At 40.9% G+C, this 21887-nt stretch overlaps 1 protein-coding gene across 1 annotated transcript in view; it reads right to left on the reverse strand.

The window, feature by feature from the left end:
* MBOAT1 (membrane bound O-acyltransferase domain containing 1) overlaps positions 1–21887 on the reverse strand; it is a 111586-nt gene that overhangs the window by 12310 nt on the left and 77389 nt on the right. The window contains exons 5-10 of the mRNA XM_003823186.5: positions 18047–18102; positions 15600–15654; positions 13418–13601; positions 11309–11501; positions 5036–5139; positions 1875–1939 (exon numbers count right to left, since the gene is read on the reverse strand). Of these exons, the coding sequence (XP_003823234.1) occupies positions 1875–1939; positions 5036–5139; positions 11309–11501; positions 13418–13601; positions 15600–15654; positions 18047–18102 (657 nt within the window). The remainder of the gene's footprint in view (positions 1–1874; positions 1940–5035; positions 5140–11308; positions 11502–13417; positions 13602–15599; positions 15655–18046; positions 18103–21887) is intronic.

Below are 21887 nucleotides of genomic sequence, written 5' to 3' on the forward strand. Positions count from 1 at the left end.
GGAATCAGGGTCTTTAGAAATGAATATCCTTATTTAGTAAAAATTAATTTACCTTTCCCACCAGGCTCCTGTGCCATCTAACCTAATCAGCACCATCACCCTGTTCATCCCTTTTGGCAATGACTCCATCACAAAATCAATGTGTCAGTTATGTGACCTCTTCAGGTCTCACAGTGTCCATCAGACTTCAATCCATGAATCTGCCTTAAAGAGTGATACTGTGACAATCTAGCAAATGTCAGCAAATACCCTGAAGGTTTTTGGCATTCTGATTGTTTATTTTAAAAAAGTGACAGGGAATTCCCCCCCAAAACTCAGTCTATGAATTGCCAACGGCACTCTAAGGAAGCCACCACCTGGTTTACTAAATGAGAGGTAAAATAAATAAAAATTAATAAAAATATATAATAAAAAAAAATAATAATAATAAAATAAAATAAAATTGAAATTCAAACAGTTAACACCAACCCAGCACTGTATGGGTGGTCAACAGGAACCGATTTAAACACAAACTAAGCGCTATGGTGCTCTCTTCATAGGAAGAAAAAGAATGCAGTTGGAGAGATGAACACAGGACTGAGACCCCATTTGGACACAGGATGACTCAGCACATTGGGAGTACTCAGTGTATAGAAATGGAAGTTTATGCTAAAATCATTTGCAAAATTTATTAATAGCAATAATGTTGAGGCCAAAATTTCAAGATGACTATGTTCAGATCAATTATTAGAAAATACTGCATGAGTTTACTTTGGAGGAATTACTACACACTCTGTCTCTTCTCTTACCCCAGTGTTTTGACCCACGAAAGATGCTGCTTATCAAAACAGTGGAATCTGCTTCAAAGCTTAATATTTGTGTACTCTCCCTGTATTCATTATGATAGGCATATCACTAGGTAGAAGAGCTTGCTGCTTCAAGGAGAGCATATTATTATTTCTGTAGTAAATAACGTTTTAAATTTTGGAACATGTAGGAAAACAAAAGCATAGGGAAATATCAACAAAAATATAAATTTTAAAAGCATAAACATCTGGGATACCATAAAGCATTTACTGCTAGGGGTGAACACTGCAATCATTGGTGATTTGATGCAGGCATTAACATTCCTTGACATATGAGCAATAGACTCTCCCTTTAGGTAAGAGGCAGCACAGCAGAGAGGTCAAGAATCTAATTCTGGGCCGGGTGCGGTGGCTCCCACCCGTAATCCCAGAATTTTGGGAGGCCAAGGTGGGTAGATCACCTGAGGTCAGGAGTTCGAGATCAGCCTAGCCCACATGGTGAAACCTCGTCTCTACTAAAAATACAAAAAATTAGCTGGGCTTGGTGGTGGATGCCTGTAATCCCAGCTACTCGGGAGGCTGAGGCAGGAGAATTGCTTGAACCCGGGAGGCAGAGGTTGCAATGAGCAGAGATTGCACCATTGCACTCTAATTTGAGCGACATAGTGAAACTCCTTCTCAAAAAAAAAAAAAAAAAAAAAAAATCTAATTCTGAAACCAGACCATTTGAGCTTGTATCTATCCCTTAACTGGGTGACTTTGGGCAAGTGACATAACCTCTCTGGGTCTCACTTTCCTCATCTGTAAAATGGGGGTAATACCCCCAACATATCATGAGATTGATGGAGGATTAAACCAGGGCCTGGTATACAGGAATGGCAGCATTCAGGGATATAAAATAAATATGCTACATTATGGCCTCCCCAAATCACTGTATTTCTACTTTATCATTTACAGGGCACAGATTTTAATACAAAACAAGAGTGTCAGATGACATTGCCACAGGCAGACTCCCACTGTTCATCTACTGACTCCCCTCCGAACATATCCCAGTGCCCTCAGCAATGAGGTCGTTTTTGTTTTTCTTACCACTTTAGCCAAGTAGCTGTCTGAATATTCCAGTTTTCCAAGTACATTTTGAAACTTGTGGCAGTCTGGAAAGAAGAAAATAACACCTATCATTAGCTTTAAAAATACCCGAAGTAATGGAAAGTTCTCCCCAGTTTCCCTGGCAGCAGGTTAGATACGGTATTTCAATAGTGACTGCTCACAGTCGAGAGCAAGTCAGCTGTTCCATCCTACACAGGACAATTTTCTGCTGTTTATAAGATCCACTTTGCAACTAAAACCTGTCTTGCGAAGTCTCAATTTTTTTTCAACATGTATTTTCAAATTACAGGAAAACTGAAGGAAAGTTTTGTGGGTTTCACTTTTACTCTGGTTAAAATTTTTTAAGCCATCTGAATTTTATAATTAAATATTCTAAAAAGGGATTTGCCCCAGGAAAAGTTTCATCATGGGAATTTGGTGCCGTTATGGGGACAGCTTAAATTTAATCATCATCTTTTCACTGTGTAGCCCTCTAAAACTAGGTCAGTCTTGTGCAGTTAACTCTATAAATAGCTACACAGGTTCCAATGTTTCCAATTGTTTCTGGAATAGTAAGAGATTTTATGCATGAAGGCATCACAGTACAGGAAAGGAAACAAATATCACCCAACTGGCAGTGACGCAAGCAAATCAACCACTGAGGAAGAGACATCCCACAATAACCCATTACCTGGGTTTTCTCATTAGAAAAAAAAAAAAAGAAAAAGGTCTTATCCAAGTTCTAGTGATAAAAAGCATGATGCAGCCGGGCGTGGTGGCTCATGCCTGCAATCCCAGTACTTTGGGAAGCCGAGGCAGGCAGATCACCTGAGGTCAGGAGTTCAAGACCAGCCTGGCCAACATGGCGAAACCCAGTCTCTACTAAAAATACAAAAGTTAGCCGGGCCTGGTAGCAGGCACCCGTAATCCCAGCTACTCGGGAGGCTGAGGCAGGCGAATTGCTTGAACCCAGGAGGCAGAGGTTGCAGTGAGCTGAGATCGCACCACTGCACTCCAGCCTGGGCGACATGGCAAGACTCCATCTCAAAAAAAAAATAAAAATAAAAATAAAAATAACCGTGATGCAAACATACAAGGATCAGAATTCCTAAAGAAGGCAGAAAGTCTAAGTGCCACTTTTTTCTGAAGTGTTTTCAACCGTAAGAAAATCATATATAGGCCACACATTGGCCTAATGTAATATGTTTGTAAGGGACAGAAGGAAGGAGGAAGGGAGAGAAAAGTGGGAGGAAGGAAGATAGATAGATGTAAAATAGATCTTTTTATTGTGAGTTTTTATTTCAAAACTTCAAGGAGTTTTATTTATCTATTTCTTCTGCTAATAAAATGCTATAAGCCCGGCCTCAGGGTGTCTTAAACCAATCAGACTTCCTTGCGTTTCTTTAGCTCCTTATTCTATATCAAATGTATGATGAAAATGTAAACTTTCTCTTTCTGGTTTTCTTTTATAATAAGCACATAACTTAATGACTTAGCCCTTTACCCTGAAGACATGTCCACTGTGGAAGGATTCTGCTTTTTGGCACATAGCTAGGGGGACTAGTAGGCAGCCGAAGGTCAAGGGGACCACCCTAAAGGACGTTTACCCAACGAAACTCCAAGGCAGCCAGTCCATGAGTTTGGAGGGAGAGAAGAATCTTAGTGGGAAAAAGGGGAAAGTCATAACACACTTGAACTCTCTCTGACATCATCTATATAAAAAACAGAAGCTTACGGATCATGTATACTGCTTTTCCAAAACTGAGACAGGTCATTCTGAAAGCTGGACCTTGTCCACTTACAATGTGGTCCATCGTGACCGGGGACTGCTTCTTGCCTCACATGCAGCGACCAATAGTAAAAACATTATTTGTTCATTCAGAACTGATGCTGGACCTTGCCCATGCTCCTACAGCATCTGCCAAGGCTTTCCACCCACAGGAGACCCCAGATCCTCTAGGACTATACAAAAATGAGTGTTTTGCCCACAGTGGCCCTCAATTAATATCTGTTGAATCTGATTGACCTGAATAACCAAATAGCATGATGAGTTTACGTTGAATATATGATGTAATTTATTTAGATAACAGTGGCATGCTTCTATTTCTTTCTGCTTGTCTGCCTTTTGAAGTAGTGCTGTCTCAATGCTAAAAAAAAGAAAAGTGAAAATATAATCCTCCCTATAAATTCCACCATGTTTTGTAGTTAAAATGCAGATCACTTTCCCTCTGGAGGCCGTCCACATGCAAAAAGCCTCAGGCAAAAGATGTTGGGGGCTTCCCCCATGCCTCCTTCTGGCCTAGTTTCCACCCAACGTGGGTGGCAGGTGGTCAGTTTCTATCTATCTCTGGCTTCTTGCTCTACACATACAACCCCTCCTGCCCAAACTCTCCAGTGGACTCTGTCTGCCCTGTGGCAGGTGGAAAACCAAAACCAACAGCAAACATGAATCACCTGGCTAGGAATGCAACGCTTCTGCATGTTGAGAATCATGCCCCTCCTCCCATTCAGCTGCAAGGGGGACAGGGTCTGAGACTTGGCATTCCTGTCTACTCTGAGAGCTAGCAATGCAAAGAAAATCCAGAATGATGTGGCCCCAAGGAGACCACCTCTGATAATGAGAGCAGACCAAAAATTGTGGTGCAAGAATAAAGACAGAGAAAAACCACACTATTCTAGTGGCCTAAAAGTTGTACATTATGACAATTCTTCCTACAAGTGAATGGATTATAAATGCCTCCAAAGGAACCACAAAGAATGTTTGCAATATTGAAATCAAAATACAGGAGCTTCCAGTCTACATTCGTCACTGAAATAGGTAGAAAGAGAAGAGAGAGAGATGACACTGGTACTTTCTAGTTGAAAGAACAGGAATGTAGACAACAAAAAGATTTTCCTGGCTCTTTTTCAGATGTTTTTGTGTCATTCTTCCTTGAACCATTAAAACTGTCAAGAAAGTAGATATCTTAAAAAAAAAAAAAAAAGACAGAAAAAAACAATTCTGAGATGCAAAATGTCCAGTAGGCTGCTGAGCCTGGCAATTCCCTGAGAGCAGCTTTTCTTCGGACACATGGATGAAGCATTCTGGGGATACAACACTTAAAGCAAATCATTTGCTTTCTTCACTATGGAAGTTGGACTTAAAAGCATTATACACTCACCTCAATTTTCCAGATGTTTAGGTTCGAAAGCAGATCCCAACAGAAATTCCCATTCTTATCCACTCCGCTGAACCCAAAGCCAGCTGCGTTATTCACTGCATCAGCTATGGTTTTTAAAGTAACACATTAGGATATGGAACGAAAGTCACATTGCTGCTTTTTTTTTTTTTTTTTTTTTGAGATGGAGTCTCGCTCTGTCGCCCAGGCTGGAGTGCAGTGGCGCAATCTCGGCTCACTGCAAGCTCCGCCTCCCGGGTTCACGCCATTCTCCTGCCTCAGCCTCCCGAGTAGCTGGGACTACAGGCGCCCGCCACCACGCCCGGCTAATTTTTTGTATTTTTAGTAGAGACGGGGTTTCACCGTGTTAGCCAGGATGGTCTCGATCTCCTGACCTCGTGATCCACCCGCCTCGGCCTCCCAAAGTGCTGGGATTACAGGCGTGAGCCACTGCGCCCGGCCGCTGCTTTTAAAAGACACTGAATATCTGTCTAGCTTGAAGATGGAGAAATATGCAGTAGTGTCTTTGGAAAAGAAATCCCAAAATGTAAAGGACCTGCTAACATTCTGAATCAGAAAAACATATTCGGCTGTTTGGTAACCTTGATTTTTATGCATTCATTCCCTTGCATTTAGGGAACACCTGCTAAGGTAAGAGGAAAGAAGCTAGATGTCCATAGAATGCAAAAATGAGAATAAACAAGAAACGAAGAACCAAAATGAGTAAATAAACAGTAGAATTTAGTGACCAACTTGACAGGAGCGGAGAAAAGAAAGGTGGTAAAAATAGATCTGAGTTCAAATACAGAGACAGGAAGAAACAAGGGACCCAGAAGAGGTCTCAGAGCTGTCACTAAAGATAGCAGGGCCATTACCTAAGAGGCAGTGCTAAATCAGGAGGAGAACCGGCTCCGCAAGAGTGATTGGAGCTCCTTGTGGACATGTTAAGCATGACCCGCTGGTAGTGTATCAGTTGGAGCTGCCAAGATGGGGTTAAAAAAAGTTTAGGTCCCAAGACAAAGGACAGAGCTAGAAATGTGACTCTGGGGCCAGCTGCAATGGAGGCCACATGTGGACAAAATCACCCAAGCCAGCCATCCATAAAGTCCCTTTAAAAGCTCCTGTTTCTATCTTTATCTTATGTCACTGAACTATAAGAGAATGTTCTCCTGCTAGGAATATTTCATCTCTATTCAATTCCTTAATGAACTCAACTCACTTTTATTATGATGACCAAGAGGCTAATTGTCTCTTTCTACTTATTTTAAAATCTGTTAGAATATTTTCTAAGAAAAAATTAAAACGAACTAATCAAAATAATTAAGTGATAGCACTGTGAAATCTTAGATCTGGAGATCTTAGAGAAATCTTTCTTTTTCTATAAAAGTCCAACTCTAGATGGCCTTTGAAGAGCTGCTCTAAAGAAAAACAACCTGCCCTACGTCTGTCTCATTTATATTTGGCAGAGATGATGATTTAACACTGCTTATCTTACGCTTGGCTTCACTGTAAGATGATCTGGTTTCTTTTAGAAGAAAGCATGAAAGAGACCAAGTCCTTCTATGTCATTCTCCCCTCGCCAACTGGATGGGAACCCAGTGGAGAAGAAAAAGACAAACAAAGTGAGGGTGTGACTGTAAGAAACTAATGGTTTTAATTGTGTGGGAACTAATTCGTGAGTGACAGAGATCAATGACACTAAGGGCCTTGAGGTCTGTGTTGAGAACTAAAACCAGAGCCAGGCTGACCGTCACTGGGACCAGCATCATAACTACTTCTAAATTCCTTCTTCCATCTCCAGCCTCATTTCTGGCACAGCTGGTTAGACCTAAGAGAAGAGAATAATGATAACTATCTTTTCTGTGTGTGTGTGTGTGTGTGTGTGTGTGTGTGTGTTTTCAGTGCTTATTATCTTTCCAGGACTCTATATAATACTTTACAGGCAGTTTCTCATTTAATCTTCATAACAGTGTTGAGACAGAAGGTTAAGGATGGGCTCCGGGGGGAAACTGGACAGGTTTCTACCTCCACTCGGCAGCATACTACATACACGGGCCTAGGAGAAGAATCATCTAACTTCTAAAAACCTGTTCCCTTGAGCATAAAATGGATATAATAATGGTATTCATTTTAAAGGGATGTTGAAAGGATTAAACAAAATTAAATATGTGTGCAGTGGACAGCTCAGTGCTGGCCCAAGTTAACACTCAAGAAAGGTTAGCTATTATTATTATTATTATGCTATCAAGGGGACTGAGACTAGAGATATTAGGTAACCATTAAGATCATGTAACCGCTGGGATGCCGAAACGTGCGGACCACCTGAGGTCAGCAGTTCGAGACCAGCCTGGCCAACATGGTGAAACCCCATCTCTACTAAAAATACAAAAATTAGCCAGGTGTGGTGGCGGGCAATTGCAATCCCAGCTACTCAGGAGGCTGAGGCAGGAGAATCACTTGAACCCAGGACGCGGAGGTTACAATGAGCCAAGATCGCGCCATTGCACACCAGCTGGGCAACAAGAGCAAAACTCCATCTAAAAAAAATTTTTTAAAAATGTAGTTTGTCAACAATGGCAGAATCTCAATCCTAGAACTCGATTCCACAACCTGAGCAGGTAAGAGCCACGCTGAAAGAGGAAAATGGTGAAAGGTTCCCAACTACTGACTCTCAGAACCACACTGAGGCGATATTGGAATCCCCACTCTCCCTAGTGATCCCACAGTCATTTATCCAAGCCTGGTTTTTGTCTCAGAGCAGTGACAGGCTCTAAGTTCACCAGTCCAAAAGTGGTTTTACTTGTACTATGCATGGTTCCAATCTATTATTACAGATAAATTAATTTGTACGCCCATCTGTTGGATTATGTGGTCCTCAGAAAACAGCCTGGACTAAAGTTAAGTCTCACTAACTAGTACTAGTACTAAGTAGCAGGGAGAAAACAGCCAGGACCATACACTAAGTCCAAAAGAAATAGTTTGATTATTTGAATATAAACAGTATCTAGAGCTAGGCTAACACAGTGCAGCTCAGGGGAGATTCATCAAGAGGCCAGCTTTAAGGATTAAATTTATAATCATGTGTAATTAGTACATCAATTATATGTAAATGGTGTTTTAAAGGGAGCTGGAGAAAACAATTATTCAGTTAAGCAGTTTAAATATTCCCTGATACACTATTCATTGCTTTTTTATTCGTAAATAAGACAAAGGTTAATTTCAGACCAGCCCGTGCAATCTAAACTGTAACAAACCTCAAATTGAGGCCATACAAATTAATGAAGTGTTTCTACTGAAGCTACCCAAAAAAGATAAAGAAAAGGGAAGCATGGGGGGGAGAAAAAGAGCTAAGTCCACAGAGAAAGCTCTCCACAGGAAGGAGTACCTCTACACTGTACTGCAGATGTCTGGGGAACTCCCCGAAGGGTAGAAAAGTGCAGGTGCTCTGTGTTCCCACGGCACTTCCCAGTCCAGGTCCTTTCTTGTCTTGGACTTTCCCTATGCAATGGAATGGCCTTTCTTTCCTCCTGAGATCAGGAGCTGATTTAGTCCAGAAGCTAGCCCTTAAGCCCTGGGATACAGAAAATGGGAGCAGGAGGATAGGAAGAGAAAAGAGAAAAGGAAGGTGGGTGAGGCAGCAGAAGATAGTAGGAGGGAATTAGATATATTCTCTCTCTCTCTCTCTGTCTCCTACACACACACACATACACATTCACTCAGATTAGAGGAAATTAAAACTATTAATTATTTGGCCAGGAACAGTGGCTCATGTCTGTAATCTCAGCACTTTGGGAGGCTGAGGCGGGTGAATCACCTGAGGTCAGGAGTTCAAGACCAGCCTGGCCAACATGGTGAAACTCCGTCTCTACTAAAAATACAAAAATCAGCTGGGTGTGGTGGTAGGCACCTGTAATCCCAGCTACTTGGGAGGCTGAGGCAGGAGAATCACTTGAACCAGGGAGGTGGAGGTTGCAGTGAGCCGAGACCGCACCATTGCACTCCAGCCTGGGTGACAAGAGCGAAACTCCATCTCAAAAAATATATATATATATTTCACATAGAAAAAATAAGCTCAATGATGTAAGTAGGCTTCCAACCATAGCAGGTCTAATGCCTACCTGCTAAAGAAGTCATCATTTGTAACTGCAGAACAAGAAATAAGATAAAAGAAGACTACTGAACCTTCCCTAGTGACCAGTCTGTATTCATCCTTTTCTCTTTATTCCTCCCACTGGGACACTGCTTGAAGAGTATTGCCTGGTGGCTGTATGTCTGTGCTCCCAACCATGCAACAATCTTGAGGGAGAGTCAACGTCCTACCTTTTGATTCCTCCTAGCACAGAATCTGGTACAAAACTCCTCGAATTAAATTGAAAGTGTATAGAAACAAAATTTCCCTCATTGTAAATTTTACAAAAGCTCTAAGTCAGATCTCTCCAGCCAAATGTTACATAAATACAGCATTGGACTGAACTTATGCAGGAACATTTCGGCCCTTAAAAATAATTTGGACTGGGGGAGGAAGGAATGGGGAGTTATTTTTTACTGGGTACAGAGTTTCTGTTTGGGTGATGAAAAAGATCTAGAGATAGACGGTGGTGATAGTGGCACAGTATTGTGAATGAACTTAATACCACTGAAGTGTACCCTCAAAAATGATTAAAATGGTAAATTTTATATGTATTTTGCCACAATGAAAAAAAATTATTTTTTTTTTGAGGCAGAGTCTTGCTCCATCATCCAGGCCGGAGTTCAGTGGCGTGATCTCGGCTTACAGCAACCTCCACCTCCCCGATTCAAGTGATTCTGATGCCTCAGGCTTCTGAGTAGCTGAGATTACAGTAGCTGGGATTTTCCTAGTAATTTTTTCTATTTTTAGGAGAGACGGGGTTTTGCCATGTTGGGCAGGCTGGTCTTGAACTCCTGGCCTGAAGTGATTCTCCAGCCTTAGCCTCCCAAAGTGCTAGGATTATAGTCATGAGCCATTACACCCAGCCAAAAAAATTATAATTTTTTTTAAAAAAAAGTAATTTGGTACCTGCAAACTTTAATTGGAACTTAAAACTTGAAGGATGAACTGAGAGAGAAGAGGAACTCAAGGAATTAAGTGCTATTCCCTCATTCGCGAGATGTGGGCTGAACCCTCAGAAACCAAGTTTAATCTTCTATTTTATTTAATAAGCCAAGTCACTGCTCTCTGACATCAAGTGCAGGTCGCTTGCAGCTAAGACACACAACTCCCATCCCTGAAAGGGTTCCAGTGTGACACAGACAGGGCTTCCGTGCTTTATCAACACCCTTTCCCAATCTCTAAGTACACAGATGGGTTTATAGCTCATGTTAGTAAAGCTTTATGCAACTGCAGTCTAAAATTGTTTGAAAGGAAAGAGATAAAAGCTTAATATAGACCAAGTTATCCCACAGGAAAAAAAAAAAAGGTGTGATAAAACCAAATGAAGCTGAACATTCTACCTAAAAAAAAAAAAAAAAACTTGAAGTCAGTTTCTTTCTAAGACATAAAAACCTAACAACAGTTCCTTAAAGAAGTGTAACCTAAATTAGCATGTGTATTGGTCAAATTAATTCAAGGTGCATCCTATATTACATAAAACCCAGAAAAACTACAAGAAAGCCAGATCAAGGCTGGGCGTGGTGGCTCATACCTGTAATCCCAGCACTTTGGGAGGCCAGGGCGGGCAGATCACGAGGTCAGGAGATCGAGACCATCCTGGCTAACACTGTGAAACCCCATCTCTACTAAAAATACAAAAAAATTAGCTGGGTGTGGTGGCGGACGCCTGTAGTCCCAGCTACTGGGAGGCTGAGGCAGGAGAATGGCATTAACCCAGGAGGTGGAGCTTGCAGTGAGCCAAGATTGCGCCACTGTGCTCCAGCCTGGGCGACAGAGTGAGACTCCACGTCAAAAAAAAAAAAGAAAGCCAGATCAATCATTCCAGAATTTCCCCTCAACTTTCCACTGCTTTACATGGCCAACTTTGATTGGTAGAAGGAGAAGCTTCCAAGTTTTGACATCTGCTAATAACACTGGGTTTAAACAACAGCCAGGATGTTTTTCTCCTTATCATGGAGAACTGAGTTTATGGAGGGTGGGAGAGAGGAGTGCTATGTTGGAATGTTAAAACTGACCCTGGCTCAACTGCCTCCCATTACGTGTTGAGCTTCTTTGATGAAGTGATCCAAAATGTCGTTCTGGCTAAGCCATTCAAGCAGTAGCATTTTTCCCTCATTCAGTTACAGCTACTCCATCAAACTTACCTAATGTCCATGCAAAGTAATACTTGGGCTTTGAGGCTTGCATGACAACATATAAGTAGCAGAGTCGAGCCGGAAAGCTTGCTTTATGGACAAACCAGTCATCCACAAGGCAGGTGACAGGAAAGGTCTTCGTTAGCGTCAAAAACAAAAGGAGAGACACCAAGGTGATGCCCAACTTGTGTATCACAGCTCCCTGAAAATGGGGAAAAATCAGTGTCACCGTGCAGAAGGCTCAGGTATGAAGAAAACAGCTTTGGCATGGACCTGTTCAGGACAACATTGCTCCAACAGCTGCTTGGCATTATTCCCCAGAAGGAGTGACAACAGGCATTCTTTCTCATGAGACAAATCTGACAATGGAGATTAGGTGCTATATTTAGATACAGAACATGCCTCTGACACTTGGGGGTTGAATGTATCTAGACTGGAAGAAAACTTCCATCAGCATATTCAACGAACAAAATGTAAGTACTTATATTATCCAAAACACAAGAGAAATGGATAACAGGGTGGCAAGTTTCCATCAAGAAAAACAAAAAACATTTGCACATTTGCCTTCTATTCCTGTGGCCAGCAGAGCCCAGGAAATGGGCTTGAATCACCAGTAGGGAAGACAGAGGCTCAGGTACGAAGGATTCTGAGCAAGTGATTGAATACCTGGGCCAGCCAGGACATGGGCAGGTAATGGGAAGCTCTAGAAAGCCTTCCAGGATGGTTTAGATATAGTCTACTTTGGGGTTAATTATGTGCTGACTTTTTAAATTCCTCTGGACAGAGTGATTTTGCCCAGCTTCCCTGACATTTCAAGGAATGTCCTTCAACATTCAATAGAACTCTAGTCTCCGACTTCATTAAAAAAAGACTTTTATTGGTAGTATGGGCATAGCAATAGCACCTTCCTCAGAGGGCACCTTGGGGTTTAAGTGAATGAGTATTTGCAAGGTCCTGTGAACAGTGCCTGGATTCCAGTTAAGTGCTTAGCATGCTCAGCCACAATTACAGCTATACCACTGATAGGCACCAGCTCATGGATCCCAGCCCTTTCCCAGCTGTATGTCTTGAACTAAAATGCAACCTCACCACTTCACCTTATCTGTGCACAAAAATGCAAGTGTTTCCTTGGAGAGTGGCAGAAAGACTCTCTGATGACATTATCTTATAAATAAAAGCACGAGAAGCATGAAAACACTAAGGTGACAGATACTGCCTAGAAATGCGGTCACTTTGGTGTCTCTCACAACCATGGTGACTTCACTCCTAGATCGTTTTGGTAAAGCAGATGAACTTGAGATACTTGACCAACCATAAAGTGCTGAGAACTGAACTATGTCAAAAATATCTAAAAACTCCTACCTAATTAATAAATCCCTTAAGTTTTCAAATACTTAACTCATAGTCTTTGCCAAGGTGTTAGCACTTTCAAAATATTTAACTTGAATTACGCTCATTTCTTTCCTTTTCCAATTTTCACCACTCCTTTCGTTAATTACAAATGTCCCTTAAATATAGGATATTTGACCTGAATAAATTTAGCATATTTGTAAAGTTCAATGAGTTATTCTAATATTGACTAATTAGAGATTGATAAAATTCAGGTTAAGTTTTAAAATATTATTTCAAAAAGTCATCTTAAATTCTCTCAAGGTCAACATAAACAAGCTTTAGGCATGCCAAGGTAAAACTGGTTTCCCTTGCAATAAGTGAGCTCTACAAGAAAAACACAGTAATTCCAGTTCCGTGGTCCCCCTCCCCCTCACCTTCTATGCCATATTATCTTTTGGCTGTACTTGAATTTCAACTCATAAAGGCAAAACACCCATAGTATTCAAACGTGTTAACTCCACAGTGCTGGACACCTTGCATGCACTAAATATTGACTGATGAACTGACTGCTTTCATTTTCCTAGCCAATGAGCTTCTCAGTAAAATAAACACCCATTGCTGCAAAATAAACTGCTGCAAATAAGTAACTATACTGGTATTTTAAATAAATGAGAAAAGTTATTGGCCAAGCTTTCTGGTAAACTGTTTGGCTTCTTAATTAGAACCATTATTAGAGAGAGTCAACCCTGGCAGCAAAACCCTATTCTCTAGACACTAAAAACTTACTGTGGGAGAAGGTTCTGGCAAGCTATGGAAACCTTTTCGCTTCCAGTTCACCTCCAGCAACTTCATGTGTATATGCTTCCCCTCAATGAAGGCTACGTAGTCCTTGAAATTGTTACAAGGACCAGCTATGACACTCATGAAATTGAGAAGGTAACTTAAGTATTCCAAAAAAGAGGGTTTCACTCTGTGAAAATAAAGTAAATAAATTGAAAAGTCTTCAGTCTTTGCTTTTTCTTCAGAATCTGTAAATAAGCAAACACAAATGTTATCTCTGTAGATTCGATACATGACATGACCTTTCCTTGTTTTGTTTCTATAAAGTCAGCCGAGGAGAAATCTTGTGGAAAGGAAAGGTTAAAGAAGCAGGGGGCTCACAGCAGGCACAGAGCTCCATGCTGCCCTCTGCTGGCCAGACACAGCCGTAGGCACTCAGAGCTGGGCGAGGGCAAGTGCAACTCAGGCTGGGAAATGTCCTTATCTCATCAACCTTCCCTGTCTACAGGACAAAACGAAGGTAATAAACATAAAGCAGGGCGGAACCTGACCTAATGTTAGCGGATCGAGATGCTTCCAAATGGGAAAACTCCCTCCCGATTGCCAACATAAATACAAAACAAATGATGGGTGGAACCAGTTTCCACTGAAAGAGGCCACGCAGAAGAACCGCAGTAGCAGCCTGTTGTCTGCTTTGGCAACCAGGCCTGAGTTCCTGAGTAACAGACCAGGGTAGTGGAGGGAAAAAAGTCTGTAGGGAACTGTTCTGTGTGGTGCTTTAATGGCATTTTGGAAGGCCTGTTCTAGCAAGATAGAATAAAGACTCCCTGAAATGTCACTGCTAACCAGTCGCCGGAATTATCCACTATAGCAGGGGTTCCCAACCCCTGGGGCTCAGACTGGTATTGGTCTGTGGCCTGTTAGGAACTGGGCCAACAGCAGCAGGTGAGCGGCATGTGAGCAAACAAAGCTTCATCTGTATTTACAGCCTCTCCCCATCACTTACATTACCGCCTGAGCGCCACCTAATGTCAGATCAGCAGCGGCCTTAGATTCTCATAGGAGTGCAAACCCTATGGTGAACCGTGCATGCCAGGGATGTAGGCTGCACACTCCTTATAAGAATCTAATGACTGATGATCTGTCACTGTTCCCCAACACCCCCAGATGGGACCACCTAGTTGCAGGAAAACAAGCTCAGGGCTCCTGCAGATTCTACATTATGGTGAGTTGTATAATTATTTCATTATATATTACAATGTAATAACAATACAAAGTGCACAATAAATGTAAGGCCCTCCTGAAACCGTACCCCCACCACCACCCGCAACCCTGGGTCAGTGGAAAAACTGTCTTCCACTAAACTGGTCCCAAACAGGTTGGAGACTGCTGCCCTACAGCATTTACACCTCGATTGTGCTTAGGAAAGGGCTGATTCATTAGAATCTTTCAATAGTGCTCCACTGCTTCCAAGTCCCAATTCCTTAATGCAGGAATGAAGAAGTCAATCTCCTCTACCACCTGGAACCTTCCTCAGTTATGCCAGTTGTCCCTGCTTCTGTCTAGCAGGAACCCCCCGCCCCTCCACCATGGCTGCACCCGATGTGCTACCCCACATGCCATCTTTACTCTCAGATCAAAGTTATTCCCCTCCCACTTCTTCTCCAACACTCCCCCTTCCTACTTCACATCAACACTGGCAAAGCCACCTGTAGCCCTCCTCCTGTATTTAACTCAGCTATACTCACCTCTCCTGCCCTACTTCCTATCTTTTTTCAGAGTGGCATTTAATCACACTGACATTGATCATTCACTATTCTTTAGGACCCCCAAGACACATGGCCAGTAAGAATACTTCCAGAGTAAACTTAACAACCCCAGGGAAGGACAGCCTTGCAGAGGTACAGTTCTATTTATTCTTTGACCTAACGATTCTACTTCTGAGACTCTATCCTACAGTTCTACCCTAACACATTTCAAAATGACCTAGTACAAGGTTATTCATCACTTAATCACTTGTAAAAACCAAAGACTGGTAACAATGCACATGTTCATCAATAGCAGATTCATAAAATAAATGATATTATATCCATAGAACAGAATGAATGTGTGGATATTTTTAAATGAGGAAAATCTCTAGATACTGATATGCAAAGGGCTTGTTAATATATCGTTACACTTCACTTACTTGATAGCAAGTCGATGTTGTTCAGCAGAAAGGTCTCCAGCTCTTCGACCTAATCCTATGAAAAAGAAAAGAATTTAGAAATAAGATGTTTGAAGTGAATTAGATGACAAATTATAAAAGGGTCTTATCAAAGTCATTTGAACCAGGTAATCTTTGTTTGCTTCATAAATCATAAAGAGTTCCTGTTTTTCATTTTTTTTTAATGCCCTGGACCAAAAGAGCTACCCAAAAGTACACGTGTGAGAAGCAAAGTCTCTGTAGGTTCACATGGAGAGGGAAGGACTCAAAGGTTTCTCCTACTTAAACTGTACAGTATGACATGGATCCCAGAGAACCCTCCCCATCTGGTGCATCTGGGAGTTCCTTGCCACTTTGTATATGTCTTCCCTGATACATCAGAGAGAGCATCTTGCCTTTCACAGGCTGCCACAGCTTAAATACCTCCCTGGCTGCTCGAGGTGCAGACACCTACTACAAGCTGAGAGCCTGGTTGTGGGACATAATAGAAAAAGAAACAGGAGACTTTCCTCTTCCAGAACAATAAAAAATAAAAAATAAAATGGGGGAAATGTAATCTTGATTGTGGGAAAATTACAAAGAAATTATCAGAGTTTTCTTCTTTTTATCATTCGTCCTTATCAGAAAAACTCCCAACCAAGTCACATCCATGCTTTCTGTGAAATGTACACACTAACTTAGAGTCAGAGAAGCTGAAGTATTATCTTAAAAGCAATGTGTCAACTCTAAAACTGTATATTCAGCTAAGGCTGAGTAGGGTCATCAACCATGAAGGCAATTCAAAATCATGCCTAAGAGGAGGCAGAATATTTCTGGAATTTACTCGTTCCTCCCACACACCAGGAAAAAAAAAAAAAAAAGGCGAGTAAACATTTTGCTGCATTTAAGGGATGTTCCAGGAAATATGGTAAATTGAGAATGCTTTAAAAAGTAAATTTAGGCAATGAAGCTTCTTAAAAAGAAAAAAGAAGCAGTGTTTTTAAAAACTCATTTTTATAAGATCTCATCAAATAGTAATCACTGGCAATCCTAGAAATTAAACGGATTTTAGCTATCGATTTCAGTTGCTAATGTCTATAACCACGACCAAGGGGACTTTCCAGCTACAAATAGAGTAACTAACTCACCCTGCTTTGCTCCGGACTCTCTGATTTTGGCACTGAAAGTCACATCTCGTGAAACCTTTTAGTACTGGGCAAACCAGGACAGTTGTTTACTCTAGAAAGACTCCATCCTTGGTATAAAACTACCCGGTTCTCTACAGAATGACTAAATCACCAAGTATGAACTAGGGATACACTGGGTCAAATGAAATTATATCAGTTCACAAGCTTTAAGGAAAAATAAGGAAACTAGCTGTCAGAGATAAATTTCAACCTCTCAACATTTAAAAAAAAGTCAACAGTCAAAAAGTGCTTGTTAGAGCAGTACAAATCCACAGAATATACTTTTACTAATTGCACCTGGCCTCTCCAAAGCCCATATTGAAATCTTCCGCCCAGCTGAAATAATCTTCCTCCTTTTCTTGGAACCCAGTTTGAACAATGTAAATCACACTTTCTGGCCATTTTTAGGCAGTGCCTGAGTGAAGAAAATGTTCAGTTTTATACAAACAGAAGATTCTTCCTTTTCCCAGCTTTGTTGTTGTTGTTGTTGTTGTTGTTATAGAGTCTCGCTCTATCACCCAGGCTGGAGTGCAGTGGCGCGATCTCGGCTCACTGCAACCTCTGCCTCCCGGGTTCAAGCAATTCTCCTGCCTCAGCCTCCTAAGTAGCTGGGATTACAGGCATGTGCCACCACGCCTAGCTAATTTTTGTATTTTTAGTAGAGACGGGGTTTCATCATGTTGGTCAGGCTGGTCTCGAACTACTGACCTCGTGATCCGCCCACCTCGGCCTCCCAAAGTGCTGGGATTACAGGTGTGAGCCACCGTGCCTGGCCCCTTTCCCAGCTTTTTATAGGGAATTATCATTAGATAATTTTCCAAGCCAAAAAAAAAAAAAAAAAACCAACCTAGCATTTAAAAATGATTAACCAGCCAATACTATTTGATCTTTCATTAGCTTGTGAGCTTCTCAGAGATTAAACCAAAGCTAAAAGGATGTCATTTCTTTTTAACAGATGTGAAAACAAAGGGCAGAGAGTGTCACAAATTAACTTAAATTTAAAACGTTGTAAAGATAAACAGAAAACACAGAGTTCTCAGTACAAATATGTCAGCAAATTTAGACTGCCGATTCTGCAGGAAAATGGTGAATCATGGCTGGAAAAGTGAAAGGCTATGATTGACGAGGTCTGGAAATTTTGAACAAGATAAAGCAAGATCTGCCAGCATTTGTCTAAACTTTGGACTGTGTACATAGTATAAAAAGAAGAGCTCTGCATGTCAGGCTCACTCTGAGAGCCAAAAGGAGGGTTGCTGTTCTCACCATCGTGAACCTGGAATGCCAAGGTTGTGATCTTCTGAGTGACAATCATCAGAGGCCTGGAAGGAAGACAGAAAATAATCAAGATTGGCAAGAAGGCCATTGATGTGGTCTGGCTGTGCCCCCACCCAAATCTCATCTTGAATTGTAGTTCCCATAATCCCCACATGTCGTGGGAGGGACCCAATGGGAGGTAATTGAATCATGGGGGCAGTTACCTCCATGCTGTTCTCGTGATAGTGAGTGAGTTCTCACAAGACCTGATGGTTTTATAAGGGGCTTCCCCCTCTCCCTTCACTCTGCAGTTCTCCTTGCTGCTGCCATGTGAAGAAAGCCATGTTTGCTTCTCTTTCCGCCATGATTGTAAGTTTCCTGAGGCCTCCTCAGCCATGAGGAACTGTGATTCAATTAAACCTCTTTCCTTTATAAATTACCCAGTCTTGGGTATGTCTTTATTTAGCAGCACGAGAACGGACTAATACAGCCGTTGGAAAGAAACTTTCATTCTATTTTTCTGGATGGTGGTTTTTTCATCTCGAAGTTTATTAAATAAAATACAAAAATAATGAATTTGAAATAAACCATTTTTATTTCCCTTCGAACTCACTTTACATAGATAGATATAACAACACTGAATAAGAAGATCACATTAGACACTCTTGTGCCATTACTTGGTGTAGCTCCTGGACCAGCACCATCAGCATGCCCAGGAGCTAGTTGGAAATGCAGACTCCATTCCAGACCTAGAAAATGAGAATCTGCATTTTTTTTTCACTCTGTTGCCCAGGGTGGAGTGCAGTGGCATAAACATGGCTCACTGTGGCCTCGACCTCCTGGGCTCAAGCAATCCTCTCACCTCAGCCTCCCAAGTAGTTGGGATTACAGGTATATACCATCACGCCCGGCTAATTTTTGTATTTTTTGTAGAGACTGGGTCTTACTGTGTTGCCCCAGCTGGTCTCGAACATGAGCTCAAGTGATCCTCCCACATGAGCCTCCGAAAGTGCTGGGATTACAGGTGTGAGCAACCATGCCCACCTAAGAATCTGCATTTTAACAAGATTGCCAGGGAATTCCACTCATTAAAACGTGAGAAGAGCTGGTTTGGGAGATACACAATCCAGTGCCCTGATTCCACCTGGATAGACAGATACACGGGCTCCTTCATCTAAAAATGCTCTACTATGCTTTGTTCTATAAAAGGCATAAAGTAGAAGATACATTTGTAAAATGCAGCTGCCTGTAAATAAACCATTTATTGGCCAACAATAATACCAACTTTAATTTGGAAAAAGCCATCAAATAAAAATTTGCCTGAGAAGTGGCACCAGTGTCAACAAGGCTGCCAAGGTATCTTAATGAGGGGAAGAACAGTCTTTTTAACAAATGGTATTGGGACAATGAGATGTACACATGAAAGAACAGAAAAATCAATTCAAAATGGATCAAAGACCTAGATCTAAGAGCTAAAACAAGAGAACCCTTAGAAGAAAACGTAAGTATAAATCTTTGTGACCTCAGGTTACACACTGGTTTCCAAAAGCACAAACAATAAAAGAAAAAGTAAATTAAATGAATATCATTAGAATTTAAATGTTTGTGCTTCGAAGGACACACATCACCCAAGAAAGTGAAAAGATATTTCAAGGAATGCAAGAAAATATTTGCAAACCATGTATCTGATAAGGGACTTTACTAGTCTATATAAAAACACTCTTACAACTCAATAATACAAACCACTTTTAGGCCACATCCGATGTTGTCAACGACACTCATCCACTTCTCTGTGAGTCTATTTTCTTGTCTCATTCCTCTCATCCTAATTCCCATTTTCCACCTCTTGAAAATAATGAGGATATATTTTCAACTATAAATATATGTAAATAAGATAAACTATTTTAAAGAAAGTATCAACAAATACCCTTTGAAATCTTACCACTATTACCCAAATTTATATCTTATTTGCAATATCTTTATATCTTAAAGCCCAATGGCCAGTGTTTATTATTTGAAACAAGATTGCTAATGTTGTACATGAGGCTGAGAGAGGGAAAGAGAACTCGGCTGTGAAAGAAGAAAAGGAAGGTCATCTGCTCCACCAGATCTGGTGAGGCAAGTGTAGCAAGATGTACTCACAGATGACACCCATTTACACCATGCTCTTTTATATTGAAAACAAAATTGCTCTTGCAGAAGCATGAGGTTTTGGTCCTAGTAATAAGGGCTACATTAAAGCTTTTTTAGACCAGACTGTAGCTCACCCTCCTGACAACAAGACTTCTGACCCATAACATGTAACACATGATGAGGGCTATTTTTCTGGAAAGAGATTCACTCGAAGCACCACACTCAAGGTAGTTTCCAAACACGGCCTTCAAAGCACAAGAGTTTTCTTTCCAAAGCCTTTTTGTCTTATTTTGCTCTTTCTGAATGACAAAAAAAAACCTCTAGAAACCAGCCTTCCTTATACAAAGCCCAGTGTGCCAACCATGCTATTTGCAAACCAAGTAAGTTCCTACGTTCAATTGATAAAGAGATAAGACGTGTCATGGTATTAGCCTATCTTTCTGTCTCTGTAGAAAGAGAACATTTGTTTTCCTCTATCTTGGGTTAGACCTAATGTATTCCATGATTCGGTGGCGCACGTTAAGCAAAACATTTAGTAGCCTGATATTTACATGTGCTGTGGCCGTAGAATGTACCTCTCAGATCTGGTGCTGTGGGAGTGAGCTGGCCCCATTGCTGCGATTTTACCCATGATCACACTGACACCATGCCTCCCTCAGGCTGCTCCCAGCTATGACTGAGTGCAGTAGGGACACTTAGGCAGACCCCTCCCTACAAACTGTGATCCTCATCTGTCCAAGAATTTTATCTCATTCAAGGACTCTCTACTGAATTTGCCAAAACTGTCTTAGAACTGCACTCCAATCCAAGACCTTTTTTCTTCTCTTCCTTCCCTTTTTCCTTCTCAGGCAAACCTGCATTTCAATCTGTTGGCTTTTCCAGCCTCATCCATTTCCCTCTCCAATTTCCCTAGCAGGCATTTCACCAAACAAATCTCTTACATGCCTGTTTCCAACTTGGCATCTGCTTTTCAGAGAACCCAGACAAATGCAATACATAATACTGAATAGCTAGAGCAAAGTCAATAAATACTAATTATTCAATATAAAATCTGTACCATTGGGTCTATGTAAAAGCCATACTGTCATTCCTCAGAAAAGATGTCCTTTTTATAGAAAAAAAAATAGAAGCTATGGGTAAAATGCTGTCCCACATCATCTAGACCATACTTTCAACAATATATTGCTTCCATTTTAAATATCTAAAGAAGTTAATTTAAATATTTAAATTTAACAATCTAAATAAAAAGAAACAATTCACATACCCACATATGACAGTGAGTTTGTAAAACACAAAGAACTAGTAACTTGTAAAAATGCTGATCTAAAAGCAACTAAAAGGAAAAGGAGTTTAGAATCTTCCTACATACTTACTTTTGTGCAATGCAAGGAAAAGCACCATACTGTCTTTCTCAAAACAAGTTCTCTCTGAACACTTCTTAATTTGATGAATTTATTTAAACTTATGGACAGATCTGATATGAAAATGTACTTCGCCCAAGTTACTAAGACTTGAGAATCAAATCCTTAGTTACTGACTTAAGATAAAACTTAAGTATCATCTATGTCATACTTCAATCAAATCATAAAACAATCCAGAACACATTTATTGGTTTATGATTGGAATTCATGTTCTTTTTTTTTTTTTTTTGCAAAAAAATACAAAACTCAGTACAGGAGAACATACTAAAAGCACAGGAAGGACAAAAAAAGGAGGA

The sequence above is a fragment of the Pan paniscus genome, chromosome 5 (genome assembly GCF_029289425.2).
Source record: "Pan paniscus chromosome 5, NHGRI_mPanPan1-v2.0_pri, whole genome shotgun sequence".
Taxonomy (NCBI): Eukaryota; Metazoa; Chordata; class Mammalia; order Primates; family Hominidae; genus Pan; species Pan paniscus.